The sequence below is a fragment of the Notechis scutatus genome, chromosome 4 (assembly GCF_049901735.1).
Source record: "Notechis scutatus isolate UNSWTSFEM ecotype Mainland chromosome 4, rNotScu1.2, whole genome shotgun sequence".
NCBI classification, from domain to species: Eukaryota; Metazoa; Chordata; class Lepidosauria; order Squamata; family Elapidae; genus Notechis; species Notechis scutatus.
In genome coordinates, this window is record NC_142012.1 from 119,282,668 (window position 1) to 119,307,911 (window position 25,244).

At 34.8% G+C, this 25,244-nt stretch overlaps 1 protein-coding gene across 5 annotated transcripts in view; it reads left to right on the forward strand.

The window, feature by feature from the left end:
* Window positions 1-25,244, forward strand: part of LOC113412787 (VPS10 domain-containing receptor SorCS1) — a 432,049-nt gene that overhangs the window by 288,090 nt on the left and 118,715 nt on the right. For all 5 annotated transcript variants that reach the window (XM_087964588.1, XM_087964591.1, XM_087964587.1 and 2 more), the window contains exon 5: window positions 3,834-3,907. In XM_087964588.1, the coding sequence (XP_087820714.1) occupies window positions 3,834-3,907 (74 nt within the window). The remainder of the gene's footprint in view (window positions 1-3,833; window positions 3,908-25,244) is intronic.

Consider the following 25,244-nt stretch of genomic DNA (forward strand, 5'->3'; position numbering starts at 1 on the left):
ATTTATAGTGGTATGTAATATTATGGTACAAATGCAGTTTAGAATAACGAAGGATACAGATTATCTGTGCATAGATAAATAGTTGTCATACATTTTCCCATAATACTGGGGGGGGGGGGAAGATGGGGGGGAATAGGTGATTCCACGGAAGACAAGATCTTGAGGTGTTAATTCAGTCTATGCTCTGTGTAACACCTATTTTTTATATTTGAAGGAAAAGAAAAGAAACTTGCCCATCAATAGTGAAATAGTTTTTGTTTCTAGCATGCATATTCTGCAATTTAATCAAACAGTGAAGAATTGCCAACTTCCTAGAACTACGCCGCCTTTGGTCCGATCTAAGTATAGTATATAAAATACATTGCAATGTCCTACCAGTCAATGAATACTTCAGCTTCAACCATAACAACACAAGAGCAAACAATAGATACAAACTCAAGGTTAATCGCACCAAACTTGATTGCAGGAAATACGACTTCAGCAACAGAATGGTCAATGTCTGGAATACTCTACCTGACTCTGTGGTTTTTTTCCCCAAACCTCAAAAACTTTAACCTTAGACTGTCTACTATTGACCTCACCCCTTTCCTAAGAGGTCTGTAGGGGGCGTGCATAAGTGCACCAACGTGCCTACCGTCCCTGTCCTATTGTTTCTCTTATTCTTATTTTATTTTTCTTATATGTACCCATTTCATGTATTCACAACTATGTATACACTTATACTTATTATCTTGTAAACAATTGGCAAATAAATAAATAAATAAATAAATAAATAAATTATTTCCATTCAACCAATTTTCTGCCTAGTCACAATAATATGATTCCCCAGCAAATGTTTGACAAAAACTCCCTGTTAAAACTTTTTATTTATCTGATGTCTTAGTTAAGGTCAAATTTGTGAAGGTTGAGTAGATTTAACCTGACATACAATTCTGTTTCATAGCCATTTCAATATTTGGTACTTTTTTTATAAATACAGTTTGAATACCATTTGAATAGAGCATTTACCCACAATCATATGTGAATCCAACAAAGTATCCATTATTTTGCTGTGGTTGTCTAATATGCATTGCGTCTTTCTGATAACTGAAAGCATAAAGCCTAAAAGAAGAAAATAAAATAGGGGCTTCTCATAGAATCTGGTTGGATGTGATGGGATTCTTGGATAATGCAAATATTCTAAGGAATGATTCAATTCAGATTCAATATTTGAATCATATTTCCAAAATGATTGGAGATATCAGATCAAATCCAGTGCCTCCAATTCATTTGGATAGTTTTGAAGACAATTTGTTAATTCAGTGGACTTTCTGGCTTTGCAGTCTCAAATATTAGAACACATTTCTTTCCAGTGTTATAATGGGCTTTTTCTCACATTGATATGAGTAAGCAATCAGTGAGTATTTTTCATCTTCATAAAACCCTAACCCTAACCCTTGGAGTAGATCATTCTATTCTTTGCTTGTCATTGTTTGATATTTAGTTGCAGTTTTTTATCATCCCTATTTTTATTAGTTTAACTCCTTTTTATTCCCGCCACCAAATTTAAAATAAAAGTTCCTATATAAGTGAATATATGTGGTTCAGGATTGAACTGTGGAGTTCTTGATGCTCTCAGAGCTTGATTGTTTGCATGCAAGTGTTTCATTGTCCATGAAGGTAACAACATAACTGCGAGAGATAAATTTGATTAATAAATAAATACATTCTATCATTTTAAGTTCATTGTGTTTCTACAGAGTCATTTTTAGTGGTGATCAATAGGTCACTTCTTCCTTTCTTCCTGCTTAATTGCAGCTGACTTGTCTGCTTTTCCCCAGCAAATGAAAAATCAGGACAATTGAAATCCCATTACAGGAGCTCATTGTCAACTTGATCCAACTATAAAGATAATCTGTTATAGAGTCTCTTCCAAACCTTCTGAGAAAGCTGCTGAAAAATGTAAAGCAATTCTTTCTGGCCAAGTATTCTATCATTTGTATCTGACACAGATTAAGATCCAAATTTCCAGGTTTACAGAATTCTGTATTGTTGAAACTTTAAAGTCTTTTCATTGTGACAGTACTGTCAATTATTTTTATTCCTGTTGCCCATAGTCTCTTGCATTTATCTTCTGAACATAAGGAAATTGAGATTTCTTCTGCATTAAGTTATATAATTAGCATGGTTGACAGCACATTGTTAACTGGGTCATTCCCCACAGTAGAACCCATTCTTTAAACAAGAGGTTTTGGTCAACTCAGCAAAAACATTCCCAGATGAATGGTGGCTAATGAAGTTCACTATTCTGGGATTTACTCAGTTGGAGTTATCCCTACCTTTCTTCGCTTTCATTTTACAGCTGGTTATTTCCCCCCAAGAAGTAAAGGGTTGTACTGACATCACCAGCTGTCACAACTGAGAAATCAGCAGGATGTGACATCAGACATAGTAGCTGTAGGATTCTGTTATCATGATTAAAGGAATCTGGATAATGTGATAGGAACAGCTATGTGGTGCAGGTATACTTGCTAAAGTAAAAAAGATAAAAATTGGAGAAATATATTGTTAGTTAAGGACCAAACCAAGCCTGAAATTATTCAGCATTCTCCCCAGTTCTTCTCAGTTAATAACTTAAAAAAAATTTTTTCTTAAAGCAAATAATAATAATAATCTAAATTTATTATCGATGGGAGATGTAGTTCTACGAGTACAAGTAGTCCTCAGCTTATGACCACAATTGAGCCCAAAACTTATGTTGCTAAGTGAAAAATTTGTTCATTTTATGATTTTTCTCACCACATTTGTCAAGTGAATCACTGCAATTCTAAATTAAATTAAATTAATTAAATTAAATTAAATTAAATTAAATTAAATTAAATTAAATTAAATTAAATTAAATTAAATTAAATTAAATTAAATTAAAAACATGGTAGTTAACTGAATCTGGTTTCATCACTGACTTTGCTTGTTAGAAGGTCGCAACAATAGGATTACATAACTCTGGGAAACTGCAATTGTCATAAACGTGAGTTAGTTGTCAAGCATCCAAATGTAAATCTCATGACCCTGGGGACGCTGATATGGTTATAAATGTGAAAAATGGACATCGGTCACTTTTTTCAGTGCTATTGTAACTTTGAACAGTCACTAAATGAACTGTTGTATGTCGAGGACTACCTGTAATCTGATTTTCTTTGTATGTTTCCTTCCCAATGTTTCTCAGCTTGCAGTTATATTCCAAAGAAAAATGCCCTCAGGGAACAGCAACTGTCTTCCAATAATATAACCCTATTGACAACTTCCATCACTTCAAATTCCAAAGACTTTCTAAAAGACATGGAAGTGAGACATTAAAAAAAACACCACTCAGTTTTCAAGAAATAACATTTTGGTGAATCTAGGGTAAAATGGAAGAAGTTGCAGATAGAAAAATTGTGTCCTACTGTCCCATTGTTAAATCTATGTCAGATATAACAAGGACATTTGTTTGAGTGATTGACCCATTCTAAAACAAACCTATAACAACAATCAGTGTATTTTGTCATCTCATGGTAGAGCAAATCATTTCTGATTTGGACAGAATTGTTGCTGCACACTTTTTCACATTAGACAGGTAACGTTGAGAGGAGATAATTAAAAAGAAATATATTATAGAGCATATTTTTGAATTATCAAGAGCACTTCTTTAGAGAATATTTTGTAAACCTTCTTGGAAGGTGTGATAAAAGGAGACTGAGATTTAAAAACAATCTAGGTAATCATTCACATCATAAAGCTTTAAGAGAATTAAAACAGGATGAATGTTTGGCAGAAGATTAAAACACTGTATTTCTTTTAACATTTCTTCTTAGTTGTACAGTTCAGTTGAATTTGGAAGAAGATGGCTACTTCTACAAGAATCCATAACCCCAAATAGATTCTACTGGTAAGTAAAAAAATAGTATTTCACCTATCACAGGTCTTTTTCTAACAATGAAGAGTATAATTAATTTATTGGCTGTTTTATTTATGTGTGTTGAGCTTAAACGGACTTTGGGGCATGGTAAAGGATAGGAAGGCCTGGAGGTCATGATGGGTGAGACATGACTTTGCAACTAACAACAACAATATGTGTGTGCATGCGCATTACAATACTATAACTGCATACATTTTCTAATTTTAAGCCAGACTTATTAAACTTAACAACTTGTTTCTTTGACTAAAAAGTGATGAATGGAAGAGGATACCCAATAGTGTAATTTTTTCCACTTATTTTATCACCCCAGTAAGTTAAACTAAAAGATAGAGACTATTTTAGCTGGTCAATAAACTAAATAATAAACTAAATATGGTATTTGAATCTTTTCTTTCTTAATGTGAAATTCTTCCACTGCACCACAGTAGTTATTCCTGTTTGGTAGCCATAGGAGATTAGTATTCACCATGTGTCAGAATTACTCTGCTTTACAAAGACATTTTTTTAATGCCAGCTTATAATTATTGAATTACAATTCATTGGAAATATAGTGCTAATTTAGCAAAGGCATACCTTCCATTTTGCTGGCATTGGAGCTAATATATTTTCTATGTTGGAACAAGTATAACATCATCTAAAACAAACATTTTTTAAAAAAATATTATTAGTTAATCATATATGATGTCTAAAAACTGGGACTAGCTTTTACTATTTAAGAATAATAAAGATATTTTTTTTAAAAAATGTCTCTTTGGTACTTTTTGAAATACTCTATATATTGGAAAATCGAAGCTTTGGTTCCTGTATATGTAGCCATATAGTTTAATTTAGAAATATACTTTAGGAATACATAAATGTTTTAGGACAGTACATAAGCATTTCTAAATACTGATGCTAAGGAGGCCATTGATATATTCTTGCTGAGATTTTCCCCTCTGAAATAATATATTTTAAATAGTTATTTCTACATTATTTTCATCAGTTTTCTTTACAAGTCCCAAAGTTATCTGTGGGAAAGAGAAACAAAGAAAAAGAATAGCTTTTTGATATCTCCTGAAAACTTAAAATAGCTAATCTAGATAACAATTTGAGTACCTTAGATGATAGATATTTAAGTCTTATATTTTTTTTCTTTTTAGAAATAGGAGCAAACACACACACACACACACACACACACCACAGGATTGGAAAAAGAATGAATACAAAATTGGCAAAAGAAAAAGAATGTAAGATTTCCTTTTGTTCAGTTCTATGATGAAATATACAGTTTGGGAGAAGGGTGTAACCACATATAGTTTAGATAGATAGACAAAACTACTACCTTTAACGAGTTTTCAAGCAACCTCTATAATTTTACAGAAATTGCTGCTTGCTGTATTTCCATTCCTTCTGTGTCCCAATTTTGTGGTATTTTGATGTTTGTTTAGCACTCTTCATCACTTTGAGTTATAAAAATACTTTCAGTTAACAAAAATATGAAAAAGAATGTAGATTTTGGAGTCTCTATGTTTGATTTTAGTGTGGGTTCTTTATACAATTTTTCATATTGTTCCAAATTAATGTACAAACATTGAATAATACTCTATCTTTGTTGAGTATCTTAATATTATTCTACTTTAGAAGGAACTACCAAGTACGAGGGAGAGGGCGGAGCTGGCGTTGCAGCAGTACGATGCGTGATCTTGATCCTCCAAGATCACCGCCCTGTTGGACGGTCCCGACGGACCTAAACCATCCCATAGAGATGGTGATCGATAAGGGCATGTCCTGTTGATCCCAGGGACATTGCAAAGTCCCTGGTTGATCCAGGAAGAGCCCTTTTGCCAGCAGCGGAGAAGCAGCCATTCAAGCTGCTGAAGCTGGGACAGCTCCGGAACGGAAGAGATTGAAAGAAAGTGTGTCAGTTTGGTGAGATGAACTTTTACTTATTATTTTTCAAAGAGAACATCCTGAAATATTTAAAGTGAAATTAAAAGTAAAGAGAAAAGAGTTTAAGCGGTGAAATTAAGCTAGTTAAAGTGAAAGTTTTTTCCCCTTTTTATTGGAACTTGAATTTGGTAAAGCTCCTTAATTTTAAACTGGACTGGTTTCTTTTAAATTTTCTATTTTTTTATTTTTATTTTCTTAACAATTTTTTGAAAGTCTGTTTTGATTAAGACTCTTCTTTTTGATTTGAGATTTATTCTTTTTTTCAAAAGGAAAGATTTCATTTTCTCTTTTTGTTCCTGGCACTGGATACATGAGGGGGGAGTGAAAGTGAAGGAAAAAAAGTAGCACTGCCATCTAGAGGCTTGGATATATTGTTTCTTTTTTCTTCTATTTGTTTATGTACTTGTGCTATACTCAAGGACTGAGCTTTGCACTGGAAAAGATAGTGGGATAGGCATGGCAGATTATTTACGCAGGTGCCTATCTGTGAAACTATAGATAACTAGAGTCTGGAGTTGAAGTTGAAAGAAAGAAGATTGAAGTGACCTTGAAAATAATGGAACTAGAAACTTTGAGTTGATTTATTAAAGAGCCTTGGATACTCAGTGTCAGTGGCTGGCTTCACATTAAATTATTTTTCACCTCCTTTTTTACTTCTCCTCCAGTTGGATTTTTATATTTGGATTTCAACCTTCTATTCCAGGAACTAGAATGTATTTTTTTTTTACTTTTTTTGCCCTCTTCCTTTTGTCCTTCTTATAAGAGAAATAATTGGACTAAGGTATACAAGTGCCTGAAGATTTTTCTTTTTCCCTTTTTACTTTTTGGAGTGGCAATTGCCTGCCTGTACTCTTTTTTTCTTTTTTCTTTTTCCGTTTCTCTTTTTTCTCTTTCTTTCTTCACAGATAAGTACTACAAGATGAGCAGAAAGACAACAGCCCCAGCTTCCTCAATACCAATAGCCTCTTCACCATCTGGAGGACAAGGGTCAATAAGACAATCTTACAACAGGAGAAAGAGAAGGAAGTGTCATTACAGATGATTATGTAAGGAATTCAGAAGATTGAAAAGAGAATGGAGAATATTGAGCAAAGAACTGAAAAGAAAGATGAGAAAGTAGAAAATATTCAACAGATGATGATGAAATATGAAGACAAGAAAATTGGAGATAATGATACCCAATTAAGTGATGTTGAGAAGGGCAGGTGTGAACCATTAGGATGGGAAATTGATAGATCAGAATTCCACTTAAGATTTCAAAATGTAGAAGAAGGAAAAGGTGAAAATCTTGCTGAAATAATGACAGAAATACTGGCAGAAGCATTAGAGATAACTAAAGAAAAGATGATGGATGGGATGGATAAAGTGTTGCGTGTCTATACAAGATATGCAATGAGAAACAGACTACCAAGATAAGTTCACGTCAGATTTGACTAAAAAGATTATCAAGACACAGATACTGCAGGTGGCAAGAGAGAAAACTTTGAAGTATAAAGACAAAGAAATTGTGGTGCTGAAACAGGTACCAAGAAGAGTAAAAGAGATGAGAAGAGAATACTTATTTTTGACCAAAGAGTTACTTAAAAGAGGAGTAAACTACAGGTGGTTGATGCCAGAAGTCCTCTTGTTCACCTGGAAGGAACAAAGACACAGAACTGACACAGTTGAAAAAGCTGAGCAATTCTACTTAGAATATTTTAGAGGAAAGGAGGAAGAAGCAAGAAAGGAAGAATCATTAATTGAATTCCAAGAGGAGTGTATAGCAGTAATTGAAAAAAAAGAAGAAGAAGAAGTTGCAGTAGGTGGTGTACCCAGAGAGCAACGAGAATTAAGACCTACTAGAGCAATAAAACCCCGTCACAAAGCCTAACATGGATAAAAGAAAATTGATTACGATTGATATAAATGGGCTTAATTTGCCACTAAAAGAAGGAAAGTATTTCACAAATTAGAAAAATTAAAGTTTGATATAATTTGCCTACAAAAAGTACATATCAAAAAACAACATGAATATATATTGAAACAAAAAAAATTAGGGAAACTATTTACATCGCTGGTGCAATCTTAAAAAAGGGGTGTGGTATTATATATTAAAGACACAATTTTGGCAGAATTAATTTACACACATGACGATGGAAGGATTTTGATGGTGGAAATAATGGATAATAATGTTAAAACACTTTTAATTGCAATTTCTGCTCTGATAACTAAGAAGAATTTTATAGGAAAATACATATGAAAATAATTGAAGTGGACTATGTTAATATTTGTATGATGGGAGATCTTAATGGAATAGTTAATGATCGGTTGTACTATAAAATGCAGAAATCAACAAAGAAAGCTAGAAAGATACTACCAAAATCTTTCTTTTGAAAAACAGAAGAATTTAACTTAAAAGATGCATGGAGAGAGAGAAATGTAGAAAGTAAGCAGTACACTTTTTACTCAAATAGGCATGCATCATGGTCTAGAATAGACATGATATGGATGTCAGCATAATTACTGGTTAACATACGAGAGGTTGAAATAGAAACAAGCACCTGGGCAGACCATAATTCAGTGACAGTTATTTGAAAAGGATATAAGAGGAGATCTAGATGGACCCTAAATAACATGATATTAAAAGAAAAAGGCTTTAAACAGAAAATACAGAAAGAACTTGTTTTCTTTTTTAAAGAAAATAGAAAAGAGGGTACATTTCTACAGAACCTCTGGGACATGATGAAGGCCTACACAAGAGGCTTGATAATAGACTATACAAGGAAAAGAAATATAAAACAGAAAAAGACTTTCAAAACATTGGAGGATGATTATAAAAGATTGGAAAAAGATCTACAGAAGTTCCCGCAAAAAAAGACATTAAAAATAAAATGGATATAATTAAACATAAAATGGGACTAATGGAAAAAGAGGAACTAGCACAAAAAATTAAAAATGCTAAACAGAATTACTTTGAAGATGCAAATAAACCAGGCAGATGGCTAGCCTATAAACTGAGAAAGGAAAGAGAATCAAGAAGGATTAGTCAATTAATAAATGAAGAAGGACATGTTTGCTATGGAAATGAGGAGAAGAAAAAAATTATACAAGATTACTATGGAAAATTGTATTTTCAAGAGAATATTCAAGAAGAAAAAGTTAAGCAATATTTACAGAAAGCGAATTTACCTCAGATACCTAAAGCACTGAAATAATGCTAGAAGGGAACATAACGATGATGGAATTAACAGAAGCCTTAAAAAAACAGAATGTTGGAAAAGCACCAGGTCCAGATGGCTTGCCAGCGGAATTTTACAAGACTTTACAGGAAATATTGAATCTTCACCTGTTAGAAGTTATGAACGAAGTTATACTAAAGAAAAGAATACCCAAAGAATGGACAGAAGCATATATTACACTTATACCGAAGGAGGATACAGACCTGCAGCAAGTTAAAAATTATAGACCTATATCCCTATTAGATTCAGAATATGAAATTTTCTACTGAGAACATTTCTACTGATGAGTTCATCAGGTAGAAAAGGAAAATGTCAGGAACAGGTATGTTTAAGGTTTAGGTAATATGAAGTATGTTTGAACAATATTGTCTTGATTATTTATTACAGATCCCACTTCACAGCAAAATAGCTTATTAAATGACCATAAGCCAAGTCACAGTATTGATTATATTAGCCAAAGTCACAGTATTGATTATATTATTTAATTGAATTTATTAAATCTACCCATGCCAGAAGAGTATGAGTGTCATAGAAAATCTCATACTAAATTAAAACAGTTAAAACCATGTAAGTTTCTCTTAGGTAGGCTAAAAAGCCACTGACCTATTTTGTAATCCATTTAAATATCATTACAGAAGATCTAATGCAGAGATGTCAAAATGGATTTCTTCAAGTGCTGGATCAGCATTGTAGTTCTCCTTCATAGGCTGGAGAGGGAGGAGGAGGGGAAGACAGGACGGATGCCTCCTGCAGCACCTTGCTGGTCAAAATGGTGCATGTTCCCCCACATGCAGTCTCCATGGCCAGTTTTTGGTCTGGACAGCCTCCTGCAATACCCTGCTAGCCAAAATGGGATGCAGGGAGCCACATGTGGGCTATGCGCAGTGCTCCATTTTTGCTAGCAGAGACACCACAGGCTGATCAGACCAGCCCCGTGGGCCAGATTTAAGCACCATGCGGGCTGGATATGGCTTGTGGGCCTTGAGTTTGAAACTCCTGATCTAGTGTATGAGTCTCTGTATATATTCAATTTATTTTACACTTTTTTGTTTACAGTCTGGTGGTTAGATTTGGTTGTTGTTGTTGTTTTTTCTCTATGGGTCATTTATTAACAATTATTGTGGCGTACTTGTAAATATATCAATTATACTATATTCCCAATTTGATAGATTATATTCTATCAAGTTGGTATCAACTCTTAGAGACATCACATAGTGTTTTTCTTAATGATAATCTATCCCTAACCTAATCTCTCAGACCTTCCAAAGGGTTAGCCATCTAATTCCTTTTTTTCCTTTCACCTTTCCCAACATCAGAGCCTTCTCTACAAAGCTAGGATATCACATAACATGTCTGAAGTACAATAATTTGATTCTGATCATATGTGCCTCTAGTGAGAACTCAGTATGATGATCCATTGGTTTATTTACTTAGCTGTCCATGATAATCACAGAAATATTGTTCAAATCAATGTTCAAAACTGTCAATATTCTTCCTATTCTGCTTTCCAACTTGAAGAATCCAAATATTCCATGATAAGTTATTTGCAGGTTGTTTAACTTGAGATTCTTTCAAAAAACATCTATTTCTGTTTCATGATCCTGTATCTTAGGCCCTTCCAATATCATGCTCGAATTACTCATCTTCTTTTTGCAGATATCTTACCATATCATGTGAAAAAATAAAGACTTTATTTTATTTCATCAGTACCTCTTGTTTTAATGGCTACATTCGTGATAATAATCCAATTATAGTTTTCCAAAATACACTAACAAAAAAGCCAAAAATGGAGAAATCTCTCTAATGAAAATCTTAATCAGGCTTCTATAAAATAATTTTGTTCTTGGATGAGATAGTGGAGAACTGAATATAAAGATTTATATTGTTTATAAAACCCAAGGCCTCATTTAAAATATTTAAAATATATGAGTATTCAAAAGCATTTACCTTTTTTGATTTAGTTATTCAGCTGTTCTAACTGATTTCTGATTTTTATATTTAGTTCTGACTATGTGTCCATGATACACACACATACATACACAGAGATTCTAGAAAAAATGTCACCATCATTTTCAATATATTTCACCCATCATGGCTTTCCCCTTCTTTTCCCCAATACCCCATGCCAAACATACATTAATAAAATTAAAATTCAAGTATGAAAATTTTTAATGTTGACTTAAAATCAGTTTAAATATGATTAAAATTATTATAGCAATAAAACACAAAAATATATTATATTTCATGCTTGAGAAAACCAAATGAATGCATTTGGAGCCTTGATCTGGAAATGGTCCAAGTCAGTATGGGTCTTATCCAATTCAATGAATGGATATGTAACAAGATTTGGAAAGTGTAAAGAATGAATTTGCAGGTATTTTCTACCAAATTGGTTACCATTAAACAACCCACTTAATATAGAAAATATCATACATAAGCAATTATGACAAATCACTACACAACAAAAAGAAAAGAACATTGTCCCCCAGGTCTTCCTATCCTGTTACTCAATAGCATTCTCATGGCAAGATAAAGCCTTAGTAAGACCACACCTAGAGTACTGCATCCAGTTTTGGTACCACATTATAAAAAAGATGTTGAGACTCTATAAAAAGTGCAAAGAAGAGCAACCAGGATGATTAGGGGACTGGAGACTAAAACATATGAAGAATGGTTACAGGAACTGGGCATGGCTAATCTAGTGAAGTGAAGGAATAGGGGAGACATGATAGCAGTCTTCCAATATTTGAGGGGCTGCCACAGAGAGGAAGGGGGTCAAGCTATTTTCTAAAGCACCTGTAGGTCTGACAAGGAATAATGGATGGAAACTGAATAAGGAGAGATTTAACCTGGAAATAAGGAGAAATTTTCTCACAGTGAGAACAATCAACCAATGGAACAGCTTGCCCTCGGAAGTTGTGGGAGCATCATCACTTGACACTTTCAAGAAGAGATCGGATTGCCATTTGTCAGAAATGGTGTAGGGTGTCCCTTGCTTGGGTGGGGGATTGGACTAGATGACCTACAAGGCCCCTTCCAACTCCTATTATCGTTTATCTGGTTTGCAAACAGCATACTGTATTTGTTTGTTACTGAAATCAGTAGTCCCCTTTAACTCTTTTCCCAATGTGTTCTACTATGTTTTGTAAACTATGTTTATATTTCTTTTTGCTATGTTACCTCCTTTGCAATCAATTAAAGTTTTTGATACATTAAAACAAAGGGAAGAGGTGAAAGTTCTGGTGAACTGGTGCAATAAAAGTAACTTGGTTCTAAATGTTAATAAAACAAAGGAGATCATGGTAGATTTTAGAAAGAGACTGCATAGTCATACTCCACTCAGTATCAAAGATGCAGCTGTAGAGGTGATCAACAGTATTAAGAACCTGGGGGTGCAGATAACTAACAATCTGAATTGGTCTCTCCACATGTCATCCTTAGTGAAGTGTGCAAACCAGCATCTGCATTTCCTGCATTGGATGAGGAGAGCACTTTTTTCTCCTGTCGTGGCCACTTTTTACAGAGGCACAATTGAGGGCATTTTAACAAACTGCATCACTGTTTGATTTGTTGGCAACGGGGCCTCAGATAGAAAGTCCATACAGAGAGTGGTAAGGACAGCCAAGATTATAGGAAGCTTGCATCATGTTATTGAGGACTACTGCTTATAAGTGCTATGTGCTTAGAACTCGAAGCATTGTTAGAAACCCCACACATCTACTTTACAGTCTGTTTCCATTGTTCCCCTTTGGAAGGAGGCTTCCAGCAGGATTACCAGATTTTGTAACAGCTTTTTTCTCTATGCCACCCAGCTAGTAAACTCACAAGATTCATTTTTCTCGCCGTGTACATGTATGCATCCGAACTAGACTGTGTTATTTTTCTATGTCATATAATATATGTGGGTATATGCATATTTATTTATTTCATTTATTTAGTCATGTTTATGTGGTGTATATTGGAGGTGGTGACCCCTTGAGAGCTTCCTGCAATTCCATTTTAATGTATGCCGATTAGTGTACATTCAAAGTGAAAATAAAGTTATTCTATTATATCTAAAGTTTAGACTATTGGTCATGTTAAGGTAAATTTTATTGTAAATTATCCCACTCTTCTTTAGAATGATCTCACACATAACCCTGATATGTCTGAAGTACTAAGCAGAGGTCTTCTTCAAGTGACTATGTGCCATTTGAAACTCAAGTCATCTTTTAAACCACATTTTCAGCCTGAGACAATTCTTCATAAAGAGATTGTCCAGAATTGCTTGTGCAAAGCTTCAGTCATTGGTATAAAGGGAAAATCACCATAAGGCTAGATAGTATAAGCAAGAAAAGAAGTCATTTGCTTTGGGATTTAGGGAAGGGTGACAGTTTGTGGTCCAGATGGTGCTATGCTATAAAAATGACAAACCCTGAATGTCATTTTTCTTGCCAGGGAATTGAGTAGATGAGCACTCAATAAATGGAGAGAGACAGGAAAATGGATGGGAAAGCAAACAGAAATAAGGTCAGGGTGAAGAACTGATGAGTTGAAGGTAACATGCAAAAGCAAATGTGAGGTCAGTAGTGTAATTGGCAGAATTATGTCTTCTGAGATAGAGAAGCCAGTCCAAAGATCCTATTATATTACCTAAAGTATTATATTACATAAACTAAATTTCTTTGAAATTTATCTTCAGAATAAAGCTATTGATGAAGAAATTTCCTGCCCTTCAGTAAAAGATTTCTCATCTCAAGTCCTGATGTCATGTCTATTCTTTCTAGTCCTAATGGAGTTCAAGCAATAAATGTTCACATATCATTCTGCTACTTATATCAACAAATGTAAGAAATTGTTATAAGGGGAGAAGATGTTTTCTTATGAAGACAGACTGAATTACTTGTAAATATTCATTTATGTGGCATCTAAAAACACCCCGAGGCATATAGAGAGAGTTTCTAAAAATACTCTCAAAGCTTTCTTTAGATTACAAGTATCATTGATTTATATAGTTATTGGCACAGAGACTTGTTAAATAAATGTACATCCATTCTGATAGCAACAAGCATATCTTAGAAGTTTAAAAGCTACTTTTAACAACTTGACCTTACTTGTTAGACTAAGCTTAGTATGTTTTTATCTGGAAGATCAAACTAAGATGGTGTGGTGATGTTTGCAAAAATTACGTATCAGTAATTCAAGCTTTTTCATTACGATGAGCATTTGCTGGAGGCTGATGTAAAACTTGCCAATCAAAGTGACACCGTGACAGCACATCTGGGGAAATCATTTGGTTCAATTGAAAGAAAAAGGCACAGTAAAGGACAAGGGGAAAATAAATAAAAATAGATACATTTCATAGCTTATTCATAGAACAAGTGAGTGTGGGCTGGCAGTTTATTTGGCATTCCCTAAAACTACAACTTCATGAAACATTTTTATGGCCCAGTGGGCTTTGAATTTAAAAAGTCTGGGTCAATGTTAGTGCCTCAGGGTAAGATGTTCCATTGCTGGTGTCTTTGAAAAGGCTGGTATTCCAAGTAGACTAGGATAGGTAGGCCACCACAATGCTGAGCAGGATGAACTATGCTTCTATGTGCCAGAGGATCAGTACAACAAAATGTTTTGAATTCTCTGTAATTAAAAGATGATGCTGCCAGCACAAATGAAGGAAACTTTATACCTAAATAAATCAAGGCATCAGTCCAGGCCTCCGGCAAGTTCTGTAAGCAAGCCAGAAATGTTTGTGTAACATCTTTGCCTCCTGAGGTGACCGGAGGAGCATATGCTTTAGTTGGCACTTTGCTCTCCATTGGGACACCAAAGTTGTTGCACTCTATTTGGTGAAAACACCTTGCAAAAATCTATTCCATTTCTTTTGTCTTAGGGATTTACTTCCTCATTCAAGCATGATCTACTTTTTAGATGCCATATTGAACCTTACTACATTTGACTTCTGGGTTACTTATTAACCAAGTTCATATATAAAAAAACAAGAACTAAAACCCTTATTCAGGGAATAACCAACCTCCCCTGATTTTTTTCTCCCAAGCTTCCAAATTTTGATATAATATGATAACTTAGGCAAGGAAAGCCCAAGTGACCTCCCATTTAAGAAACAGAAGAGGTCACACTGCTCTTCTAGTGCTCCTGCATCACTTCCCCTGATGGGCACTGCGTTATATCACTTGTCATAACAGTTTTCTCAATGTGATACCTTCCAGTTACACTAAATGGCAAATCCCAGAATTTCCACCAGAATAATTGACATCTTAAGCTGGCCAAGGCAGCTTTAAAACTGGTTCTATTCAGTCTTCAAATTGTGGTATTCTATAAAGGAATGTCACATTTTTACAAGGGGAGTTACAACATGCTGAGCTTTTGATATAGTTTTAGGAAGTTATTTGTTGGCCTACTGAAGTTGAAAGAAAATGAACCACCAAAGGCAATATTTCCACCAATCAAATTGCATCAATTAAACATGGATAGTTTGTGATTCTATTGTCACAGGGCAAAACTTGTAGGAATAATTATGCTTTGAAGGTAATTTCAATGAAGGAAATGCAGAAAACAAGCCTTTTTCTTTCACTGATCTTCTGTGGAAAAACAGCCTTCAGAGGAAATGGTGTAGGAGAAGATGATTATCACCTTTGAAAATGTATCTTTTTTGTTCAGGCTTTTCATGTGTAATTCATGGTATCTCTGTGTTACTTTTGTGTTTTACTTAATAGCATTATTATGGTTTATATATTCAGCATATTAGAGACTGGATTGATGAGAAACATTTCAGATAAGTTTTTTTAATTAATAAATTATTTAGGTCAGACTTTCAGAATATTGTGCCATTTCATTACCTCATTGAGGTGTAGGTTGTCTGAAGTACATTAAGATTGGAGAAAATATTTCAGTATCCATTTGATCAATTCCCTTCATCCCATTCTGAAATTCAATCTGTCCATAATTCTGAGTCAGGTTGCAAATAGTTCAGACTTTAAGCTATCCACCATATAACTTGATTTCATAATTTCAGTTATTAGATACCTGATCAAGCAAAAGAAGTCATGGACAATTGGAAAAGAAAGACATGTTAATTGTTTAAGTTTTTTGGCATCTGCAACAAAATTACAGCAAGAAAACCCTGCAAAAAGGTTCTTAGGTCTATGTATATATGAAATTACATATTTCCAATATCAGAAAGACTGGCTTTTCAATATCAATATTTTTCCAACATTTTTTCCATTTTTATGATATAGATCTTAATATAATAATAATAATAATATAAATCACTGTTTCAATACAGTGTTTATAAATAAAATTTATTAACATTCTGTTATTTATATAGTTTAACACAGTTTTAGAAATAAAGAAAAAAAATCAATAGTAAGTACAAATTAGGATGTCAATATTACAAGCATAAAATTATTTGATTTTTTTTCAATCAGAATTGTGTATAACATTTTTAAAAACCCAATGCAAATTACATCAAAGTGTTATGTAATAAAGGTTTCAATTTTAAGCTTAGTGTTAAAGCTCCATTGTATTTTTCTTAACATATATATTAAAAAGTCCCTTTGCATCCCTATGAGAAGTGTGCACCTTCCTCAATGTCATTTCTTCAGTCCGAAAGGATAGGAGTTTCAGGGTTCTGCGTTAGTATTTTAGCTGTTCCTAGCACTGCACTTATATGGATCTGGGATTTGCTAGAGCCATTCTACCAGCTTAGAAGTCACAGCTCCAAGTGTTCCTATCACCATTAGCACCTCTTTGGCTTTTACTTTCACATCCTGTTGAGTTCCTCTGTCTACAGCTGGTACTTCTACAGCTTTACATACTCTTCTTCTGGATGTCACTTGGCACTCTTACATCTATTATCTTTGTCTTCTGGTCCTTTTCCACTACCACAATATCTGGGTAACTGGCCAATACTTCTCCTGTCCATCTGGATATGAAAGTTCTTTAGAATCTTAGCCCTGTTATTCTCCACAAATGTCTATGCAATCCCCATCTGGACTTGTAGGGACAATCCCATAAACTGTGCAGATGTACGTGTACACAATAGCAATATTTGGTTTGTGCCATTCAGTGTGTGCTGTTCCTGTTTGCATCTTATACCCTGCCACTATGTATTGAATGATCTCTGAAGCTTCTATGCACATCTATTATGGTAGATCCCCATGTCTATGGATGTGGTGTTTAGCACCTGTTCTGGAGTTGCTAAGATCATTGCCTTAGAGTTGTTTTTTAGCCTAGCCCTTTCCAGCGATTGGAAGGATTTCTCAGTGTCAGATATCTGTTGGTGGTATATCCCAAACAAGGTCTTGTCTTGCCATCATACTATGATGGTTGAATGTGTCAACAGATGAGGGAAAGAAACAGCCAATTTAAAAGGTCTCAATACATGAAAGTTTGAATGATTACTTTTGTTAAAACACCCTTCCCTTCAAAAAAAAAAAAAAAAAAAAAAGCCGAAAAAGAAGACACTCCAAAAGTCACACAATATTTTATTTTAAGGCTATGTTTGCTAAGACAGAGGACATGGGGCCAAAGAGGAGAACATATCATCCTTTTGCCACATGTCTGGTAATGCAACTCACAGTTGCCACTGATTCATTAGGAAAAAACTGTTTGTTTCCACATCACCTAAATGGGATTAAAACATAAAAGACAACCATCAATATAATAATGCACTCATCTTTGAGCCAGGGTAATACCAGTCAAAAACAAGCACTCCAAATTTGGTAGTGAGGGAAAGGAATACACATCATATCTACTCCCAAGTATGATGAAACAGCCAGGTTTAATAGGTCTGCTAAATCCAAGTAAGTTTGGGACTAAATCCCAGAGAGGATATTGCTGCACGGAAAGGGGATAGATATGTATAATGAAGTAGGGTGGGGCAAGTTTATTATGAGGTTTGTAAAGAGACTTCAAATTTTATATTAAAAATCATTAGGTTGCTCTTATTATTTTTAATCAAAATGGATGCCTATGGCAAAATTTAGTAAGTATGCCAAAAACTGCTGAAGAGTTAATTAGCATGAACAAATGTGAGAAGTAATTTCAAATACTGTTTAAGCATTGACTTCTAGAACTGCTGAATGTATAGAAATAACTGAAGCATTTCCTGTGCATTGCAAAACAAAACTTTTTTTAACAGTTGTAAAATAAAATGCCTAATATAAGATGCTAAGACTAAGACTTACAAAATTGTGTTTTGAATGCCTTGGTTTCTATTTGCCCAGCTTGAAATTCTACACAGCGACATAAATTACCAAAGCAGCATGATATGGTAGCCAGAGTTCAAACTGGTGCATTGGCACACCAATATTAAACAGGAAAAGTTAAATCTTTGCCATGTCAAGCTCAGCTGCTAAAACACATCCATGCTGTTTTCTTGGCAACAGTGCTGAACTAATTTGTCACTCCCTTAAACATTGAGTGAATAAGTGCATCCCTGAAAAAAATATATGTTGATAATGATGAAATATTGGGTGTGAAGATTTGTGTCTCTTGTTTGATTATGAAATGAAAAGTTAACTCACTTGCACTTATTCTCCATTGCTGATTTGCAAAGTTAGGGACTTTTTCACACTCATAAATAAATAGAACAGAGGAAAGAGTATGTGTCAATGGCTTTATTGAATTTCTTGGGCATAGCAAATAATATGTGTTTTTTAGAAACACAATGGAAGAACAAGGGTCAGGGTTAGAAGTAGCAACAAATTTGCTTAGTAATAAAGGACTCTTTTTAAATTGAGATAGAGGTTAGCATTTTCTCTCTATTACTGTTGATATATATGAGATAGATAAAGATATATTGATTGATGTGTTGTTTTATTACCAAGCTTCAGAGAAAAACTTAAAGAAGATAGTCACATTTGGAATTACTTATAGTATGCTGAAGATTATTGCTTTACAATTGAATAATCATATAGACCAGGCTTTAAGGTTGAATTAAACCACTGGTTGTAAAAACTGAATACAATTTTGAGCATGGGTTGTTCCATGTGATTAAACAATAACAATGAATGTTGTCATATTTATAGGTTCAGATTTATCAACTTTTGAAATAAGCTCTTTTAAGCTCCAGTTACAATCAATGCTTTTAACATACTAGGAAACAAGGTAGAGAGGGATACGGGTTTGGAAATGTCACTATATTTTGTGACATCTGTGGTTAAAGATCTGATAAATAATCTGCTGAATTGTACATTTTCTACAATTTTATATTATTATTATTATTATTATTATTATTATTATTATTATTATTATTATTATTATTATTATTATTATTATTATTATTATTATTTTGATCTGGCACCCATCTCATGGTTTGAAGTGACACTGAGAGGCTTATAACATGATAAAATATTGAAATAATTATGAATGTAAAAACATTACATTTACAAACAATTCAAACAAACTAAGAACCCTGGGTTTGGAGCAGAGATGTGGTAGTGTCTTCTCTATTACTGTACCAATCACCTTCAGCCAACAGCTTCTCCTTCAGGACACCCAGCCAGCCAGCATAGCCAAGTTTTAAGGTTTTTCCTGAAGGCTAAAAGAGAGAGGGCATATCTCACCTTCTGTGGCAAGATGTGGGGGCCAGGGCAGAAAAGATCCTATCAGCCAAAATTCCTTAGCTGATGAAGTTCACAGTAGGGCACTTCTGCCACCATGAGTAGGACAGAGGAATCCTATGGGGAAAGATGGTTCTGTAGATATTCTGGATCTATATTGTAGAAAATTTTAAAAGTTATAACCAATACCTTGCACATAGAAGCAAATTGGTAGCCAGTTCAGCTCACATAACAGTAACCAGCCATCAATAAACAGTGATTAAAGTAAAACAGTTTTTATTTTGATATTCTAATTGTTTACTTTATGAGAGAGGAGATGGTAAATTAACTGAAGTTATTCTCCACATTCCACATCTCAGAATTTAATCACGATACTCATGCCAGTAATTCTTCCAAATATAGCCAAGGACAAATGATGTTCTGTGTAGTTTTATGGTAAGTTGAGCAAATAAAAGAAGTATCTTTGCCTCGGGGAAAATATGTATGTTGCAGGAAAAAAGGATTTCCTTATTAAATGTGTGTGCCATGAGATGGTGCATTTGAAAGAAACTATTTCCCCATGTAAACAAATGAATAGTTGTGAGATGTTAGTATCAATTGAGTGAAATAAAAATGAAAATACCAGTGATACATTTTGAGATAGCAAGGTTTGTGTATTGAATTGCATTCATTTATTTAAGTTTAACTGCTGAATATTGCTTTATTTGTTTTATTATGTATGGAAATGTTTTGTTCTGTAGTACCATGCCTCTTTCTTCATTTTTGTGATTTTCAGTTTCATTATATTTCCATGCAAGATAATTAATAGCTATTATTGCTGGGCTGAAGTGAAATAAAAAGTTTAAAATTATCCAAATTTTGAAGGTTGTCATATATTTCAGAATATAAGAATTTTCTACAAAGGCAGACAAAAAGTTTGATTTTTTTATATCCAGGGAATATCTCTGCTTTCAGATTTATTCTTCTACAATTTGCTTTAAAATTCATACAAGCAATAGGGAAAGTATACAATAGCTGTCAGTAGACTGAAACCTAGAGTTGTTTTGGTGTGTACTTATGATAATAACACACATTGTGGAAAAAGTTGAAGCATAAATTACAGCTGTATTGGAACAATAAATCATGTATAAAGAGTTTAGAGAGAGATTGTGACATTTAAGTGAACTGAATCTCAGACATTTGCAAAGTGTGATCTTGCTCAAATGAACAAAATGCTGCCATTACCAGTTTTACAAATAGAACATTTTGCATGGCAAAGAAAACACTGAGATGCAACATATTTCACAGTATTAAAATTAATGATAATATATCTATCCTATAAATTTGGGGCCGGGGAACTTGGGTGAAAAACTGGATTTTGAATTTCTATAAGTTTTAAATTTTTCATTTTCACAAGTACTCATCCTCTAATCAAATACCAATCACCTTTCAAATATACATAATTTGGACTTTGTATTATTATTATTGATAGAGTAGAATGTGGGATAGAAAGAACAAGTACAAAGTGTACAATTCAGATTTAACAGCAGCAACTGAGATCCTTTTATCCACACCCAAAACAACTCAAATACTGTGATTGTATTTAGTTAGTTTGAGTTTGATTCTAAATGTAGGAGTTCAGGGATGTTCTCTCCCCCACTTCATATTGATTAATCAAAGGAAAACTTGCATACATGTTTTGTAATTGTAAACTTTTGACAACCTTTTCCATTCTTGGACATTACTTGCATTTCATCCAATGGGCTGAGAGCCAAAAATACAAACTGAAATAAATTATAATCCTCTGAGATCTCCAAATCAGGAGATCTGAGACTCTTCCTTATAGATCAGCAAAAATTACCTTTGTACCTTATTTTTCCATCTGGGGAACACTGCTCTCACCATGCCTTCTTAAGAGTAGGATAACCACTGCTATAATTGGCAATTTAGAAAGTGAGTTAACCATTATCAGCACACTCCTTTCCTCTCTCCCTCTTTTCTGGTCACTTTTCTCTGGGAACTGGCCAGGCAGGATGGCATTTAGCTATCAGTTCCCTGAGCCAATTTCTAGCTTGGAGAACCAGCTAATAGCTTGAACAACAGTTTACAGGTGTAGGTTTCAAACTGGCTTTCATCTCATTGTCAACTTTTGTATAGGCTGCTTTTGAATACTGGCTTTCTGTACTCTGCTTCACTGTGCAATCCCATCTTCTTGCCTTTTCGCTCTGGTTCATAGATGCAGGCAGTGACCATATCAGATTGTACTCTTAGTAAAACTGCCACAGCTTGTTGGTTACTTAAAGGGCAAAGCACTGCTTTAACATAGTAACAGTTAAGAATTTCTTAAGGCTATCAAGAATATGGACAGGGATGAGATGAAGACAAGTTCTTGGAGGCACAGTACATAAAGGAGATTGTCAGGTCATGATTACAGAGAAATGGGGTAAAGGCTTTTACATTTTATTGATTTGTTTGCTTGCTTATAGGGAAAGCATACCGAATTGCAAAACTCTAACAAAATATTAGATGGAAGGAAAGAATTACAGATTTTTTTTAACAGTGATGGCTCTACAAGTCACCAGTTTTTTGCAGTTCAGGATAACTATTTATTTATAAATGTTTACTTATTTATATTGCTGCAGAAGCAGAGCCTTATTGGAAATCTAAGAACACATGAGGAAATCCAAGAACATATTTTATTTGCTAGGTCAGTTTTTCCATTATAGGCACTACTTTCTTCCCCAGTAGATAACACAATGAATTCCAGGTGAAATCTATTTAATGAATTGTTCACTTGAAAATCATGTCAATTAACAATCTAGCAGCTGAATTTGCAACAGAATGAGAAGTTTTATAAATTTTGGTTAGGTTTTATGTAGCTTTTGTGATGGTGTGGTGGCTCAGTGGTTAAGATGCTGGGTTTGTTGGCTGGAAAGCCAACAGCACAGGTTTGAGATCCAAGTGCCATACAACAGGGAGAGCTCTCATCTTCACCCCAGGTCCTTCAAATCTAGAAGTTTGCATGCAAATGCAAGTACATAAATAGGTACCACCTTAGCGAGACATTGTGCTGGCCACATGATCACGGATGTCTGGATAGTGCTGCCTTGAAATGGAGATAAGCAGTGCCCCCTGTAGTTGACAGTGATTGGCAGAGTAAAATCCAGACACACCTTTATCTTCTTTACCTTTCTGTAGCTTGGTATGTTGTATGAATCCAGGTTATTTATTTATTTATTTATTTATTTGATTTGCCAATTGTTTACAAGATAATAAGTATAAGTGTATACATAGTTGTGAATACATGAAATGAGTACATATAAGAAAAATAAAAGAATAAGAGAAACAATAGGACAGGGACGGTAGGCACGTTGGTGCGCTTTATGCACGCCCCCTACAGACCTCTTAGGAAAGGGGTGAGGTCAATAGTAGACAGTCTAAGGTTAAAGTTTTTGGGGTTTGGGGAAGAAACTACAGAGTCGGGTAGAGTATTCCAGACATTGACCACTCTATGCTGAAGTGTATTCCGCAAATCAAGGGGGGGGGTTGGTGCGGTAACTTTGAGTTTGTATTTGTGTGCTGTGTGGTAGGGTTGAAGCTGAAGATTTTGACAGTAGGACATGCAATGTATGATTTATATACCATGTAAGTCAGACCACGGCGTAATCAGGTTTTCTAGTTCAGAATTCAAGTGTGCACGAGGAGGGGGGGTGCGAGGAGGAGGGGGGGGGGAAAAAACTCTTGTGGCCTTGAAATGGAGCTATGCGGGCGTCCAGACGAGAATATTGGTTGTTACAAAGTTTTGTATGCTCTGGAGTAGTGGTATTACCAGAGAAAAAGCTATGGATAGGATAAAAAACCAGTGCTTAGGCAGTGGGCTCAGCACTTAGGATATAGAGGGAGTATTCCAAGGTCCTATATTGGGTAGTTCAGTGTATCAAGAACACCCATAAAGTGAGTTAAAATATATTAGTGAGCTGGGTCCTTAGAAGAGGAGAACAGACTCATTTTGCTGTATGTACAGTATATACATACTGTTACATACTGTGTATGTGTGTGTGTGTATACACACACATACTATATACATATGTTTCTTTGTTGAGAAACAAAGGTATAAGTAGCAGCAGTGAAAAATGTCACCACTGCTCACTTGTGCCACCATAAAATTGAGATATGTGACATAGATACTTGCTGTCATGTTTATCCGCTAAACCTGAAACCTGAAACTCACTCATAGTAATGACTCATGTTATTCCTCTTCCCTGGGTTGACAGACTTTGGTAAGATGTAGATTCCCTGCGATATGTGAACCAAGGCAAATGTCCACTCAATTGTCCAGTCATCCAGGCAGATGAACTTGTAGAACAAGAAAATGTTATCTTCTCACCTGATTTTTTTGTATTTTTGATGAGATCCACCAAAAGTGACGACTACAACAAGATTTTGGCTCCCTCTGGTGGCTTTTGATGGCACAGGGATTAAGGAATTTAACTCTGCTAAACAATAAACTGGCATAGACTCATTCCTTGAAAGAGGGGTAGGGGTATTTGGTTTTTGTGTGTGTGTATGTGTTTGATTCAGGTATGCTATAGCATCAGTCCAGCTTTTAAAATTGTAGTTTCTAATTTGAGGGAGAAAAGTTGTATGTTTTAAATCATGACTCCTGTCAAGGAGCAGATGCAAATTGTGGCTTGGAAGGCCTTTGCACAGCTTTGTATTATGCACCAGTTGCACTCTCTCCTGGAGCATGCTTCTCTACTCAGAGTCACTCACATCATGATTACCTCCAGATTGAATTTCTGTAATGCACTTTACATGAGGCTATCCTTGAAGAACATCCAGAAGCTTCAACTGATGAAGAGTGCAACTGCATAGACAGTTATGTGTATCCCTTGTCTGTGTACATTATACTTTTTTTATGCAAACTTTTCTGACTGACACTTATGGGTGCAATTCAAGGAGGTGTTTTTTGGCTTTTAAAGCCCTACATGTCATAGGATTAAGGCTTTTGGGGGACTTTCTTTTCCAGATTACTGAATATCTGGCTGGTTCTCCCTGCCTGGAGGAGCTGAACGGCCAAAGGAAAAGGGTAGAATTGAACCTCTTTTTAGCTGTTCAGAGCCTTCATCTTCAGAGGCAGTCTATCTCAGCATTACAGAAACATGGCTTTATCTTCTGCTTAAAATTAGGCTGATATTAGTTTAGATGGGAATTTCCCAAAAGATAAAAAGTATGATTGATATGAAAGAGATTGGACTGCCATTTGTCAGAAATGGTGTAGGGTCTTCTACTGGGGTGTGTGTGTGTTGGATGACCTACAAGGTCTCTTCCAACTCTGTTAATCATATTGTACACTCACTCCCTAAGGTACAGCAGGAAGGGAATACTGTGGATCCCAAATACCAATAAGTTCCATCTGACAAGGCACAGACAGTATATGCCTTTTCGGCTCTAGTCCCTGCCCTCTGAAACTGTATGTCCCCTGGGGTGAGACTAGCTCTATTCCTGTCTGCCTTCTGGAATGCTCTAAAGTTTTAGTTTTTCCATCAGACTTGGGGATCAGCATGGTAAGCCTGTAAGATGGTTATCTCTTGCTAAATGTTATGTTAGGTTATGTTA